The sequence below is a fragment of the Coregonus clupeaformis genome, chromosome 19, assembly GCF_020615455.1.
Source record: "Coregonus clupeaformis isolate EN_2021a chromosome 19, ASM2061545v1, whole genome shotgun sequence".
Taxonomy (NCBI): Eukaryota; Metazoa; Chordata; class Actinopteri; order Salmoniformes; family Salmonidae; genus Coregonus; species Coregonus clupeaformis.
Genome location: NC_059210.1, coordinates 57,410,521 through 57,427,182, shown reverse-complemented (window position 1 = coordinate 57,427,182; position 16,662 = coordinate 57,410,521). Strand labels below are relative to the sequence as shown.

Below are 16,662 nucleotides of genomic sequence, written 5' to 3'. Positions count from 1 at the left end.
TTATTATTATTACATACTGTATGCTTGCAATTAATTGTCCTTTTGCTTGAATGTCTTTCTTTTTGGCACCCTTTTGCTGTAATAGTCTTGGCATATTTAAAAAAGTATTTAAATGTTTGTTCAGTTGTAGCCCAGCATGGGTTGCTGTTGTTGTCTGTGTGGGTTAACAACAAACCAGCCCTAGCCAGAGTCCAAGCCAAACTGCAGTACACCGGTAGCGTTTGCTGGCTAAGAGTACTTAGCACCTCTGAACAGAGTGCTGGCCGTCATTTGTAAACCGATTCTACATGTAGAATCGTGCAAAAATGTTGTCAGTCAGACGTCCACCTATGGGTGGTCCCTAAAACACACTGTGCCGAACGACCTGCAGATCAACATTCGGTGTGGTGTGCGTGGTCCCTTAAGTTGGGTTTCACACTGGGTCACAGTGGTAAATTATCCTGTTCTGGCAGCTCGCTGAGGCTAGCCCTACTGTGGAGATGACCCTTGACACTGATCCCCACGCAGTCTGTAAATGTGAAAAGCCACATAGTATTTTAATTGGACTCATATTTTCATCTTTGATAATGAACAATATCTCGGGGGTTTTTTTTTTAATCTGAAGGTACATTGAGTAAGGTTGTGAGGATCTGTGAATCTGTTTTGTTCGGTTTGTATTTATTTTGAAAGGCGCATTGTGTGTATGCTAGCTGTGCTTTGTAGTGGCCTATGACTTTTAAGGGCCCTCTATATTTCAGCCAGCCAGAAGAAGCATGAACAAAGCATGAAAAGGGAGCTCCTTTACATGAACAGGAAGTACACCTAGGATAATGCCAAATGATTGGGGGTTGATTTAATATCAGACTATTTGTTCATAATTAGACTTCCTCTTTGTTTTACTCAGGCAAGGACATAATTATGTTTGGTTCCCATCCAATAATGGTCAGGAATTGCTACTGCAATATTTATAAGTTTGATAATGTGTTAATATTTGTCAAGGAATGTATTTAATGCACTTGAGTCATGTATAGTGTTAATCACAAACTAAAGTCAATGAACTGAAACTGGTGTAAAGGTTTCTCATGCTTGTGCTTCCTTTACTGTCATCGCTGTGAATGACAACTCACATATGTTTACTTGTAACTTCTTGCTATTAACCTATATTCCATTGTTGCAAATGTCAAGAATTGAGAACAACAAAATGCAGGTTAAGGTGATTGGCATGTCACTGCTGGGTTTTAGAGGTTCTTTTTCACCAATAAAGCAAAAAATAAATCAGTATCAATATCTTCTCTTGGCTAGGTTGGTACTATTTATGACTTAATTCATACACCTCATTCACCAGTGGTTTATTTTGGTGGACAAAGGAAGTAGCCTAGTATGTAGGCTGCCTCCACAACTGTAATTAACTCCCTTTGTTTTGTTTTTATAATCTCATGCACCCATTACATGTTGGTGCTCAACAGTCAACAAGGTTATTTTCCATGGGAGTGACTGACTGGATGGCCCACCCAATCACTTGCTGACTCACCCATGTCTGCCCCGCCCTCTTCTCTGTCCGGTTCAGCTGATGCAATTCTTAAGAGGGATGTCACTCTCCCTCCCTGCATCTCTTTGCTCCTTATTCTGCTTGTTCCCTGTCCACCTCTTTTCCTCTCCCTTTAATGTCCTCTCTCTAAGTTGTGCTATCATGTTCTTACTCCCGCTTAACTCCATTCATGATATACCTTTCCCACATTACCTAGAGTGTTCGTGAATGTACTTCAAAACAATAACTGAAGCAGTCGTTGTAAATATTGAATTTCTGTGTGTGCCTTCGCTTGAGTGTGTATGTGTTTTGTCTTTTAAGGTAGACTGGCAGGAAAGTTTGCCCTCCCACAAGTCTTCCTTGTATTGGTTAAACTCCACTTGTTTGCCTGTGAACTGTCACACCCTGGGTCAATGTTAATCAAACAGAACCAGACAAATTCCACGTTTCACCTAATCATCGATCCTATCGCAGGTTATCATGGGTGTCAAACATACTGCAGGCTATGTGCGTCTTTGTCTTACATTGGATATTTTTGTCCATTTTAAAGGGACTAAAAAACAAACGTGTTGAACCTATTTCACCAGTTTACTTGAGTAGTTCCATATTAATCTTTCCTAGTGATTTGACTTGTCATAATAGTTGTTGAGGGATGGAAATGTCATCCTCTGCCTTTCAATGGACAGAAAGTGTCAATCCAACCACAGAATGAATGAAATCGCCTGTAGCCTACCACACTTAAATAGGATAAATGAGACCTCCCTTAACTTTGCAGTGAATGTATGCATGCCCCTGTGCTTTCACAGCCTTGTCTCTTTACCCCACAGCTTGAATACACAGCTTTGTTTCTTTCCCAAATTCCCATCACACCAAAACTCTTTCACATGGCCTTTGACATAGGTTTCCTTTTGTTTATATATATATTTTTTCTCTCTCTCTATTTACGAACTGTCCTCTCCCACAAGGAATAGCTGTCCCCTTGGAAGTACTTTAAATGGACTACTCTGAGAAGATTCTGTAAATGTATTTTCTGTCACATGCATGGTTTAAATGCACCATGTTAAATATCAGAGAAAATACAAATTAGTATTTTTCTGTAAAAAATTAACATTATTGATTATTAAACAGCTGAAATGACTACAAGTATTCAATGAACTGTGTGTCCCCTTGCAGATATTGCCCACTTTGAAACCAACATTAACAACATTATGTAAGGATGTGGTGTCCTCAAGTGAAATGGAATGTATTGTTTTTTTATACAATGATGGCCCATTAAATGACACAATGAACATTTTGTTAACAGCACTCAATTTATTGACAGAAAGATAGGATGTGGTATCAGAAAAAAAGCTACTTGATGTTAGGCAGATTGACATTACTTACACCTGACGGTAATTTAAAATGTTATCAATATTTTTTTTACTAAACTTAATCCATATTTGTTTCTGTTTCTGAATAACACGTTTGACTTCCATAATGTCAACATTTTAATGTTCTTAATAGAAACACCATAGTATGTTTTAATTTGTTTATCCTAGTTAAATTGGACCTCAAGTTCTGTAGGTCAAGAACACACTCGGGTTGATGTTGAGTGATGTAAGACTGTGGAAAAAAGGAAATGGAGTTGAGCTGAAAGGCACATCTTATCAGTGTTGCAATAGTAGTCAACTAAAACAGCACAGGTGTGGCCTTATTTTTGGGGCCTGGAAAATTACGGAAACAGCTGGTTAGATTTTTTTTTTACATGGACACGTATGACTGATTCACACTTAGATAACCTCACCTCTGAAAGATGGGGTGATGGGAAAATATTTGCCTTCCAGGAAGAGTGTGACCCGCTGCTCAGTGCTTACACAAACACCAACTGTGCCCTATGGTCCATTGTAGAGAAACCAGACTGCCCTAAAGGGAGTGGGCAGGGTGGCTGTGGCACAAGACAACACCTCTCAGTTCATGGCCACTAAATTTTAATGTTGGCATCATCCTACCCACCTCTCAGCCCTCTGACAAGTGACTTCCTCATTTCAACATTGCACTTTGTTTTGGGGGTTAGGGTATATTTAGAAACACTATTTCAATCTACATACTTGTCATGTAGTTCTTTTTCTAGTCTCCTCAAAAACGATTTGGTATTGGTATTTATTACATGTTAGTTGTGTATGGCTTACTTAGACAAGTGTCTTTGTTTACGTCCTATGTCTGTCTATATTCCCACTGTGAAATGCAGTCCCATTTTCACCCTAATGGAATACTGGGCCAGCAGACCAGGGACCGATTGCACCAGTTGGGTGAAAAAAGTGTATTACATTCTAGGTCGGGCGTAGCAATGTCCAATTTTGGGATCAGAATTTACAACTGTTGCACCAACCAAAATAAGATTAGTCGTAGATAAATCCGGCGTAAGCAATGCGTGTTCATGAGATTTGATGCTTCATAATTATGGATGGTAGGCAGCGCCCGTTACTAGGCTGTTACCATCCTCATGGCAGTTCTAAAATAATGACTTGTATAAACCCTGAATTGCTGATGCTATGTATTGGCCATTGAGAGGCTTTGAAGGACCGGTCGGCCATATTGGCACTCCCGATTAGGAGCAGTCCTCCATAGGAATGAATGGAATTCTACAGTATTTCAATTAAGTGTTTCAAGGACAGAATTACATGTATTTAGGTATTTTTTGTTGTTGTAGTGGGGACAGTAACATTAGTACTCTCTAAAAATATATATACTTTAAGGGAAATATTTTATGTTTAGCTCACATAATATAATTTAAAAGTATGCATTATGGTGTCTGTAATAGAATAAACGTGTCAAAAACGAATGTAGACATTAATAAATGCATTTTCTATAGCTTCGAAAATATGTTTTATAATTGAGGAGTGCCAAGATGGCTGCGCGAAGGCTTCAATACAGCGCCCCCTGTTAGTCATCCAGGGTTTATAGACATCATTGGTTCTAAACTTTGCAAGGCGTCCTTCCGATCACTTCACAAAGCCCACCACTATGCATGCATGTTTTCTTAACCACAACTGGATCGATTCATCAATAATTACTGTGGGAATGAATATCATTGAATGACGGAAATATTGGAATAAAGTAGGCTAATGCCATTGAAGGCATTTATCATAGTGTTGCTTACAGAAACTCCCAAAGTCATCAAACCGTTTTAAAAAGCTAGCGATAGCCTTGTGTGGTCAGCTATAATTTCAGCGTTATTGCATTGCTTTGAGGCAAGCGTGGGGACTCGTCTTGATAAATCAATCAATGTCAGATTTTTCTTTTCACGGAATATCCGTTTGGATAGCCTACAAGGCTGGGAAAATGTTAGTCAAATTGAGGTGTGTTTTCTAGCCTCCTCAAAAACGATATGGTATTGGTATATATTACATATTAGTTGTGTATGGCATACTTTGGAAATAAAGACACTATCTGTCTATATGCCCACTGTGAAATGCAGTCCCACTTTCACCCTAATGGAATACTGGGCCAGCAATCCAGCACATTTTACGTCGGACGTAGAGTTACGACCCATTTACGACCTACTGGTACAACCAGCCCCAGGAGGTCCTTTGTCCAAGCTGTCCTTAATCTGGTTTATGTATGGGGGTTGTTGTGCTATGTCTTGGATCAGGCCCATTTCCCCTTTTTGCACCGCTTGAGGGAAGGGGGTGCTTTGTTGTACCCTCTCACTGGTGGCCTACATACTCTGTATTGAGTGCACTGTCATATTTTTCTCCCCTCTTCTTTGTCTGGATACTTTTTGTTTGTGAAGCCAATGTCCCATTCTGTCCCCACTGAGGAGACATCCGTCACCATCTAATTTTAGTGATTGCAACAGCAAAAAAAGTTGGTGTTAGGTTAAAATCAATATTTTTCATTATTGTATTGTTTCCTTTTCTGGAGGGTGCAGAACTGTCATTGCCTTGTAACATGGTCCCACACTCCTACATTTGATTTTATTCTTATGCATGTAAAGAAGCAACTTAGTCACCTCAGGATGTAATTCCCATTACTCTGGGAGATGAATACAGTGTTTTGGTACTTTTGATAATGGCACCTTCACATTATTTGAGCATTTGACTGTCACTGGGCTACAGGGATATGTTTATATTGAGCGAAGGAAATGTTACAGGATGGCTTCATTGACCCTTTATAGACGGTTATATAACATAGGGTTATACGCATTGTATTAAAATGGTATCCATAAAGCTTGATTTAATTAAGCCGGGAAATAGTAAAAAATACAAATACAAAAAAATAAGGAAACATATGGGCGCTATTTTACCCACCACAGGAAATGAGTGTTTCTAGTCAAATATTTTGACGACAGACTTTTTAAAAGGTACTCCCAAAAACTTGTGGGCTGGCCTTAGCCCAGTCTTTCTCCGTGGTGTGTCACGTGCGTTGGTGACAGTCTGTCAGAGTCAACGGCGGCGTATGATTGGCTTACAGATTTAAGAAAGGGCCCTCCCATAGGCTGTCCGAACCCACGTCACTCCGATCAGCTGTTAGTGCGCCTCAACAATAACAAAGGGAACAGTTGGGACCTCGGAAAGGCTCGGAAAAGTAACGAACTGTGTAGCTCGGAATACAAAGGTCCGTGAACTTAATTTCTTCTGCGAATAAAACTTTTTTTATATTTTCGAAAATAAACAATCTACCTCAAAGTCTTCAGGATTGTATCACTAACTATCCGTCCTTTGTTGTTCACACCTTTCCTTGCCGCAGGTGAGTTTTTTTGGGGGGTCTCTTTGTTGTCTGTTGTTCAAAGAACACACAGTCCTGTTTTGCAATTCAATTATAGGCCGTTGTTGACATTAATTTATTTTCACTAGAACGATTTAGCACAAATGCATAGCCTATTTCCACTGTTTTTATGCACCAACAGTGTTTTGTGTAGCAAAAATAAGATTCTCGGCCCATTTTTGCCAAATAAGAGTCAGACCGCAGTGTAATGAAACGTAAGGTCTAGATGTCTACCTATCTATTGAAGGAGGAGTTATTTATATGCACAATACAGAATTGTACTTTTATGTTCAACTTTGCTGGCAGTTGAACATTGTAGGAGCTGCGACCCGCCCAAGAGGTGTAGGGTTACGCTATACACCCTCCGCTTGTATGCTAGTCAACAAACCATCCTGCAATCAGACAGCCTACCACGATTTGAAGTTGTAATTGAACCTAAAATATGCCGTGTTTTTTTTTACTGTATATGTAAATCAATCAATAAAATGTATTTATAAAGCCCCTTTTACACCAGCAGTTGTACAAAGTGCTTACACAGAAACCGAGCCTAAAACCCCAGAGAGCAGGAAATGTAGATGTAGAAGCACGTTGAACAGACAATAACTGAACATGTATTTATATTGTCAGTGATTTTATTTGTTTTATTACATAGCTAATATCAGGCATTTTGCTCTGGGTAGAACACTCTTGGAGAATATCCATATGACGTAATCGTTACTGCTCCTAACGTTCTCTGTTCCAAGGTGTCGACGACAGGCCTCCAACCACCAATCAACCATCCAAATACATACGACAAGAAAAGTATTCTCTATTGTGCTCTCACATAACCTACCGTTACAGTCCGTTAATAATAATATTCTGCCTTTTTAATGGACCCAATATCACGACGCTTCTTCAACCCCCGTCCTTGTTTGCTATCTGAATAGAGCCAGCGGTCTCGGAAGAAAACAATGCATGCAAGCGATATTTTGTTGAGGACGAACAGGTGCAGGAGATTATAACCCGGTTGCGCATTGGACATACTGTAGATACAATCCCATAGAAAAGCCCTCACAGTCCCTCGACCTCATAGCACAGCTGCTAATGTTCTTTGTCGTTGAATCTAACAAATAAGAGGATATTGAATCAAAGAACGACGTGTTTGCATTCGCTTGCAGCCTACAAATCTTCGACGAAGATGTCTGATTTTAAGTAATATATGACAAACTAATTTGGGCATAACGTGTATGTTTGCCTGTAGCCTACCTGGCAGACCAGTTTTTAGTTTTCTGTCAGGTCTACCAAACAGCTAACTTGTCATCTTTGAACATTATATAATAATAATATATAATATGCCATTTAGCATAAAGAAGCTACTGTAGTTCTCTCAGCTTTTCAGATCTTACAAACCCACAGATCTCGAATTATTGGGTGCACTGATCTGTATTTGTTTTCCATAAATGTGTACATACATACAACTCATAGTTTACAATTGCACTGACAAATGTGGCTTCACAGCAGGAATTCAATTTTGTCTGGCAGAATTATGCTTGTTGTGTAACACTGGTTTTGCTTCAGGTCAGGGGTCATAATCTCCCGAGTGGCGCAGTGCATCGCAGTGCTACGCCACTTGGTTGAATGGGGCGGGACAGTTGGCCCGCGTCGTCCAGGGTAGGGGAGATGGGGTGGTCATGCGTTTGCAACGCCAGGGTTGTGGGTTCGATTCCCATGGGGGGCCAGTATGAAAAAAATAAAAAATAATGTATGCACTCACTCTTCTCTGGATAAAGCGTCTCAATACTAATTTTATAATCTATGACCTGCAGTCAGTGTCACTGCAGGGCTGTGTCCCTGGTGTGTCAGTGTGGGGGTAGTAGTTAACGTTATCAGCATGAGGAAAATGCTGTCTGGCTTTTTACTTTCTAGTCAGTGGGACTGGAGGTCTAATTGCAAAGAAAGGTTAGACTTATACCACCAATACTGGGCTGTATGGTCAGAGTTGACCCCTAGGTGAAGATACAGCATAATCAGCACTATAGTGTGTGTTCTATAAAGGACCACCCAATCAGTGAACAAGCTGCTAGGTTACAGACCTGTCTATGTCAGTTGGCAGCTAGGTGATGATGGGTCTATTTTCATAATTGCCTTTTATGAGGGATGTCTGGTAGATAGGAAAATGATACCCCCACCTGTAAACATTTACAACCACAGACGGTGCCTCTTTGATGTTTGTGACAGTTGTAAAGGATCTGGCTATCCTTGGTTGTTTTTTTATTAGCGAGTGTTAGCGATATAGAAAATCTATTTTATTGACAGAGAGCGTTAATATTGAACTGTCCTCTAAAACTAGTAACCCAGAAATAAATATAGATGTCCTTCCAGTTCAGTCTAACCCATGTTTTCCTCCTGCCAATTGCCCAAAAGCCATATAAGCTCATGTATATGGTCTCAAATGTGTCCCTCAAGTTCACAACGATTATTTCCTATTTCTCCCCCTCCCCTTTGTCTCTCAGGTCCTTTGTAATTTTGCACACGTCGAGGTGAGCTATGACCAGACTTTGCACGGCTCTCCTCAGATGATAGACATCCGTACCTTATTGAAGCACTTTAGCACCTGCAGCTGATGACCAAAGCGTCTGCTCCCCACCCTCGCCCCGGTCCTCGCACCGCTCAGCCCCCTCTAGGTCCCGCCGTACCCCCCAAGGAGTCCCAGTATGTTCCAGAGGCTCACCAGCGTCCTGTTCGGGGACGATGTGGAGGAGGTGAGCCGAGGAGGTCCCTGGAGAACAGGGCTTTGGCCAGAAGGAGGAGGATGAAGAGTGGATCCTGGTGGACTATCTGGGTGAGTTTCAGAACATACACGCACACACACACAGACAGACAGACAGACAGACAGACAGACACACACACAGACAAAACATTTCACAGACATAAACACAAACAAAAATGCAAATACACACTCTAAACACAAACAAACCCCTCACACACCATATCCTCCTGGTATCCATGTACAAAACGGTTCAGATGGGTTCAACAGTGAGCATCATTTCCATACAGTCACGTGTTGGGAACTTCACTACCTTTTAAAAAGTCAACACTGACTATATGCCACTTCTCTAGCCACTTTTGTTGTTTTTCCACTATGTAAGCATATTATCAGATATATACATCTTAAAAGCGTCTAAAAACTCACTTTATCAAACTGCTTGGCTATGCAATCCTTAGGTGCATTGTAGTCTCCATAAACCACCGCTTCATGCAGACGCAAACTAAGTTCACCTGCATTCACAAATGCAGACACAAGGATGCTACTCTAAGCCCTGGCAAGGTTCCCAGTATGTATACGCACAAAAACACATACACGTGTGCCCATACACACATGGCTCCACACATATACAGTATATAAATGCTGCTCAATAACACACACACACACACACACACCTGGCACACACTTGTTCTTTGGGGGGAAGGGAGTGCATCCAGTCCGTCTGTCCCTGACACATCTCATATTCCACAAGCGTGTGAATATTCAAGGTGTGAGAGACTGAATCCTGCTGGCCCACTTCTGTACGGGGGGAGGGGAGGGTGGTGAAAGGGCTATGTGGCAGTATATGGGCAATATGTCTGTAAACGGGTCAAACAAAAGCATGGGGGGCTAAGGGGAGGAAGATCAAAATAGGCCCCGGTAGAGTTACCCTTCTGGGCTCTGAGGAGTGAGACGTGTGGGCAGACGGACCAGCAGAATTCCCCTCCAGAATTGCCCCCAGTCGGTAACACAGTCTATGACCCAAACCACCAGGGATTCATGCATCCTGAATGCATTTATAGCGTCGTCTATCACGCCATAATTCGTTATAGGAGTTGTGTAACATATGTAGCTCATGGCTCATATGACAACCTTTGGAAATGCATTAAGGCTGAGAATGTGTTCATAATTCATTTTACACATCATTCATTACAGGTGTTCCATGTAAATGCTTAAATGCCTATAAAAGCATTCATAATGCTTTACAAACAGGTGGTTGATATATTACTCTACAGTCCAGCACTGTAGCCTTACCCAAACTGTTATAACCCTTTGTTACTACATGATCATATAACAGTATTATATAATAATGATTCATCTGATCATCTTATTGTGAATCTCTAATATCAGATGATACATGGTATCATAAACACTTTATTATGTGTCAGTTTTATATAACTGTTAGAGTGAATGCAGGAAGCAGACACTTGAGGTCAGATGTTTTGTCTCTGAAAGCATTGAATAATTCTTTCCTGCACAGACTTCAGTACAATTGACCTATTTTACAGTAGGGATTGATTCCACACGCTTAGTGTGTACTATTTAGTGTGTAATTCTGACACACGTCAACACCTCAAGTTGCACTAGTCTCCTACTTCTTCTAAACTGCTAATCTATTATATCAATACTGTAGACTGCTTTCCTTCCCCCTTCCTGCACACACACACTGCCACACACACACACACACACACACACACACACACACACACACACAAGGTGGATGGTGAGATGATTACAGGTCCTAATTAGCCTTACAGAGACAGTGATGAGGGATGTAAGCGGTTTTAGGGTTCTGCTGCGTTGCTTAGCGGCTAAGCGTGCCGATCACCCTAAGGGTGTGTGTCGACACAGATGAGATTTACCATGTTTTTATTTTAGTAAACAAGGTGGCTGCACTGCCACTGACATGCGTGACGGAGAAAGATGAGGATGGAAACTGAAGTGTCCTTGGGAGTGGGTGTATTTATATCACACATAGACACCATAACACATCCACACACTCAGAAATGAACACACTGAGAAACACAACACATCTATATACACATCATCTGAAAATGGAAAAAGAGGAAAACTTTCATGATCATACACACAAGGGAACACATCCAATACACACACACACACACTTATACACAAGAACACAGTAATACACGAGAACACAGTTATACACAAAGAACACTGTTATACACAAAGAACACTGTTATACACAAAGAACACTGTTATACACAAAGAACACAGTAATACACAGAGAACACAGTAATACACGAGAACACAGTAATACACGAGAATACATGTAATACACGAGAACACAGTTATACACGAGCACAGTTATACACGAGAACACAGTTATACACGAGAACACAGTTATACACGAGAACACAGTTATACACGAGAACACAGTTATACACGAGAACACAGTTATACACAAGAACACCGTTATACACAAAGAACACAGTTATACACGAGAACACCGTTATACACAGAGAACACCGTTATACACAGAGAACACAGTTATACACAAAGAACACCGTTATACACAAAGAACACAGTTATACACAAACACACAAACAGAGGAAAACCTCTACACACTCATACGTACATGCACACACTCAGGTGTTTGTCAGAGATTCTGTCCAAAAAAAGAGAGGAATTAAGTGTTGGCCAGACATCGGTGCAGGCTATTTTTAGTATAATGGCAACCCAGACAGCAATCTGCTGGCTTTGATTCCTGTCTGGTATCAAGTTGCTTTTTCCGTCATACTTCCCATATGGCAGAGTATTATTCTGACTTATTAGTGCCCTACTGACAGTAACACCACCAAGTCTCAAAGCAAGACATGCTATATAGCCCAGGGATGCAGTGAATGCATCTTCTCGCTCCAGCCAAACCACCTAATTCAACTTGATTCGATTTATTCTATTCAATCTATTCAAACGTAGTTTCTCTCCCAACCTTTTAAGCAGCATCACGAGTTGAGATAGTTAGCTAGTGGAAAAATGTGTTTTGGTGCATTCTAGAGTAGGGAAATACTGGAAAGCATTTGGCAGCAGTTTGGTAGAGGGAGTTGCTGAAGCTGCTTGACCCTATGAATGACAGATCTTGCGCACACACACTATAGTATCTTGGGTCATGCATGTTATTCTGACCGATAGAACTCTGCTCTCTGCCTGTAGGGCTTTGACACCTATGCGTCAGGGGAAAATATTGTTTTTGTTTTGATCGCTAAAGCCACTCTCTCTGAGCCACATTGCCCCCTAAAGTCATGTCAGGGTATTGCATATTATTTGTCACCCCACCCAGGTTGAGCTCAAGAACTTCATATTGCATTTTTACATTTTGCTACAAGGAGTTGTTTTTTATATCACCAATTATAACACATTTTCACACATATTCCCTACATGCTTTTGCAAACAGAAACATTCAATTTATTTTTTAAATGTTAATTGTACTGTTCCCTGCCTTTCTCCCCAGCCGAGGCCTGCTCCAGCCCTTGTGGTGATGGCCTGTCTGAGGTGGACCTGACTTCGGAGGAGGAGGAGGACCTTGTGGTAGTCCCCTCTCCCATCGCCAGCTCCCCCATCCGCTATGCCTCCTGCACCTCCCTGGACTCCACCGCTGGCACCGATGATGGGGGTCCTGAGGAAGAGGAGGAGGAGGAGGAGGAGGGGGTTTCCAGCGCCTGGAGGCCTGTTCTCTAGAGGAGAGCTGGTTCGTCACTCCCCCACCCTGCTTCGGACGGGGGGAGGAGGGGAAAGCCTATGGTACTGGAGACCAGCCCCCTGGAGAACCTGCTGATAGAACACCCCAGCATGTCTGTGTACACCGCCCACAGTCCCCCACGACTCTCCCTCAACCTCCCCCTCTCCCTCAACCTCAATCTCAGCCTCCCCCCTGTTGACGCTCCTGCCGCCGTGGGCAAGGAGCCGGGACGACGTTCGCTTGACACCCCCCGCCACAGGTAGGACTTATTGCTGCAAAGATTCTGGCAGTAGTGTTACTGCACCTACATTTTGTGAATTTATGCTTCAACTATGGATTAACCAATCCAGCCCCCTTTCTGTCTCCCCTATAGGCCAGAGACAGTAGTGCAGCGCAGAGCCAGCCTCCATGCTGGCTGCTATGCGGCTGCCCTCTCAGCCCGGGCCTCAGGCCTCCTAGACCAGGCCCAGCAGCACGGACGCCTGGCCCAGAGGGTACGTGACGCCGCTCAGCGCCAGCTCCTCTCCCGCAACGCCCTGCGCCGCCTCAACCTGTTGCGTACTGGAGGGGCCAAGCAGGCCAAGACCACCACCACCTATCTACACCAGCCTGGCCAGAGGCACCTCAACTACTGAGGTCCTGGCCCTATCCCTTACCCTCCATCCATCAATTCATCCATCTGTCTCAACCTGGATCCACGCAAAGAGTACATCCTGCAACGTGCTCTCCATCTCCCCACTTCCTCCCTCCATCCACCGATCCTCCACTCTGGAATGAAGAGACGTGATGAGGATGTCTTCTTTAAGGACTCCTTTAGAATCAATGCCATAGGTCACTTTACTCCGCTGCAGGTGCCCACCACCACATGGTAACTGGGAGAGACTGGTTCAATCAGACATTACACCTGTGGCGACACTCTCCGCTTTCACCTACTCTGCAATGGTTGTGTGACGTCATAGTGTGGCTGTATGCTGCCATAGAATGGTTCATTGATTGATATCATAGAGTTGCTTGTATGTTGTCATAGTGACACTAAGTGATGTCATTGAGTTGTTGTATGCTGTCATAGAGTGGTTGTGTGCTATCAGAAGAGGGATTTGTGGCTTAATAGAATGACTGTGATGTCTTTAGAGTAGGAGTAGGCATTTAGAAGAGGAGCATGTGTCTCACTTGTAATTAGGACAGTTTAACAAGGTTGTTTCTCATGCCCCTCCAATGAAATTGCTTCCTCTATTGTTTCCTGTCTTTTCGAATTTTGAGATGGAGATGCTCTGTCACTTCATGGCAAACTAATGTAATTTGTCATTCAGATGGCCACAACTTACTTTTCAAAATCAGCACCCCTCCTCTCTTGACTATGGGTGAACATGCCTTGAACTTAGTAATTCAGTACTTTCACAATATTGTTTGAGAAAATGATGGTCAAATACTGGGTTAAATATCACTAAACGCCTTGTTATAATAGTAGAATTTAAGATGAAAAATAAATAAATGTAAAATGTATTTAAAAAAACTTCCAAAATATTTTTTAAAAGAAAAAAACATATATTACATATCAGTATGAAGTTAGTATGAGTGTTTATCTGCATAGGTATGTTTGTAAGCAGCGGTTTGACTATGTTAGTGTGTGATTTGTTGCATGGTTGTATAGTGCTAGTCTCCAGATGTTGAGAAAACAGAAAGAAATGTGTTTTTGTATCTTATGTCATTGTTTGTTCTAAATCTCCAGTCCACTTCTCAGGGTCATAACCAATCACCTTTACACTTTACTAAAATGCAGATTACTTGATGGATGTTAATTGTCTTTGTACATACTGGAGACCTTCCAAATTTGTAATGGTGTGCTTTGCCTTGTGGTAATGTTTGTGATCAATGATTGACCTTTTAAAATAATAGTGTGCGTCTCGAGAAAATTGAATTTGAACGTTTGCTTGTCCAAGGACTGTGAAAATGAACTCTTACTCTCTCAATCGACTGTTAAAACCCACCACGATGGAGTGACACTGTTAGTCTTTTTCAATTTTGTTTATATATTTTGTTCTGTGTACTTTCCATTGTTTTGAGTTTGATTTTTGCCCTGTTCTTTATTTGCTTAGTTACATAACTTAGTAATATTATGTTAAAGTATTTAAACCAAAAAACTAGCAGTAAACTCTAACCTTGCAATAGTTTATATTACTATTGTTTTTGCTTTTACAGTATATTCTTCTTTACTTTAACAATGTTTGAAATTGTCAAGTTTGTGACAACATGAATCTGTGCACTCTAGTGGTAAGAAAGCACTGAGAGACACAACTCAAGAACACCTAAGTAGCCTATTTAAGTTTCACAGAACCTCTAAAAGTCAAGTATCCAGGCAAACTCAATAATTTATATGTTATTTTGACCTTATATTATGACCTAATTTCATCTGTTTCTTTGTACTTATTGGGGGAAATACACAGTACATACATACTCAGATGTATTTAGCATGGTAGCATCAAGAAGCACTAAGAAGTTTTTGTTTTGTCTAGATAGATGTAAACTGATTATAGTGAAGTGATTTAAGCCTAGCCATTGTATTTGTGTAACTTTTTTATTTTCAAATGTCTCCGATTTGCAACACTTGCATCATTTGACGCGTTAATTTTTGTCCTGCATTGTGACACGGGCAACATGACGAAGGGAATGGAGGAGATTACAAAATCCTCATTTTTGATGTGTGAAGCTGGAAGGAGCCATTTTGTTTCTGTCCTCAGCTGTCTGAGCTCTTGATGATAATAACAGGGATTTGTATTTTGTTTTATGCCTTGAATTTGTTGTGGTCACGTGCCTTCCAGGTTAAACAGTATAATGACAATGCATTAATGAAGAACTTGAACTCTTGTCCAAAGGGACAACACATACAAAAGCAAATCAACTATGCACACAGGAGGTAGCTTCTCTCCGTGAACCACCCAGCCCATGTACAGCTTTTATACACAAATGTAGCAAGCCTGTTTTCTCCTGTGTGAAGACTATTTGGTGGCATTTTTTTTTTTTTTTTACTAAGTGTTAGACTTTTGCTTTGATTTATTTTACTGGAATAATACAGCACTTTGCCAAAAAAGTGTAGGAATTTGAGCGTTAACTGTTATTTATCTACTTAACTGATCGCATTTATTTGTATTTTGGACGTATGAGAGATCAATTCACTCTGTTTTTGATGGTCAGCAAATTAGCAAAAGAGAATGTGGTGGTCTGTTCTAAAACTAATACATGATCTGTTGTCATGATGTAAGCCACAGTCTACAATAAATGTTTTCATACACATACTCTCCCATTTCTGTCCATTTGATCCATTTAACCTATATTCTACCAGGTTTATTCAACTATGATGAAATCTCTTTTGCAAGAAAGACCCACATCTAGCCTACAGATAATTTCCAAACCAAGCCCTTTATGGCACTGAGCTGAGACAGCTATGATGATACTTTCAGTATGACATTCTCATGAGTTCTGACTACATACAGTGCCTTTGCAAAAGTATTCACCCCACTTGGCATTTTTCCTATTTTGTTGCATTACAACCTGTAATTTAAATGGATTTTTATTTGGATTTCATGTAATGGACATACACAAAATAGTCCAAATTGGTGAAGTGAAATGAAAAAAATAACTTGTTTCAAAAAAATCAATAACGGAAAAGTGGTGCGTGCATATGTATTCACCCCCTTTGCTATGAAGCCCCTAAATAAGATCTGGTGCAACCAATTACCTTCAGAAGTCACAGAATTAGTTAAATAAAGTCCACCTGTGTGCAATCTAAGTGTCACATGATCTGTCACATGATCTCAGTATATATACACCTGTTCTGAAAGGCCCAGAGTCTGCCACACCACGAAGCAAGGCGCACCACCAAGCAAGCGGCACCATGAAGACCAAGGAGCTCTCCAAACAGGTCAAGGA

The 16,662-nt window shown here is 41.2% G+C and overlaps 1 protein-coding gene across 1 annotated transcript; it reads left to right on the top strand.

Moving 5' to 3' along the window:
- The first annotated feature begins 5,968 nt into the window (after positions 1 to 5,968).
- Positions 5,969 to 16,028, top strand: tp53inp1 (tumor protein p53 inducible nuclear protein 1). Its single transcript, XM_045205053.1, is given in 7 exon segments — positions 5,969 to 6,235; positions 8,746 to 9,003; positions 9,005 to 9,074; positions 12,508 to 12,669; positions 12,702 to 12,768; positions 12,770 to 12,994; positions 13,109 to 16,028. Coding segments are annotated over 6 exon segments (843 nt in total). The 5' UTR covers positions 5,969 to 6,235; positions 8,746 to 8,946; the 3' UTR covers positions 13,371 to 16,028.
- The last annotated feature ends 634 nt before the right edge of the window (positions 16,029 to 16,662 follow it).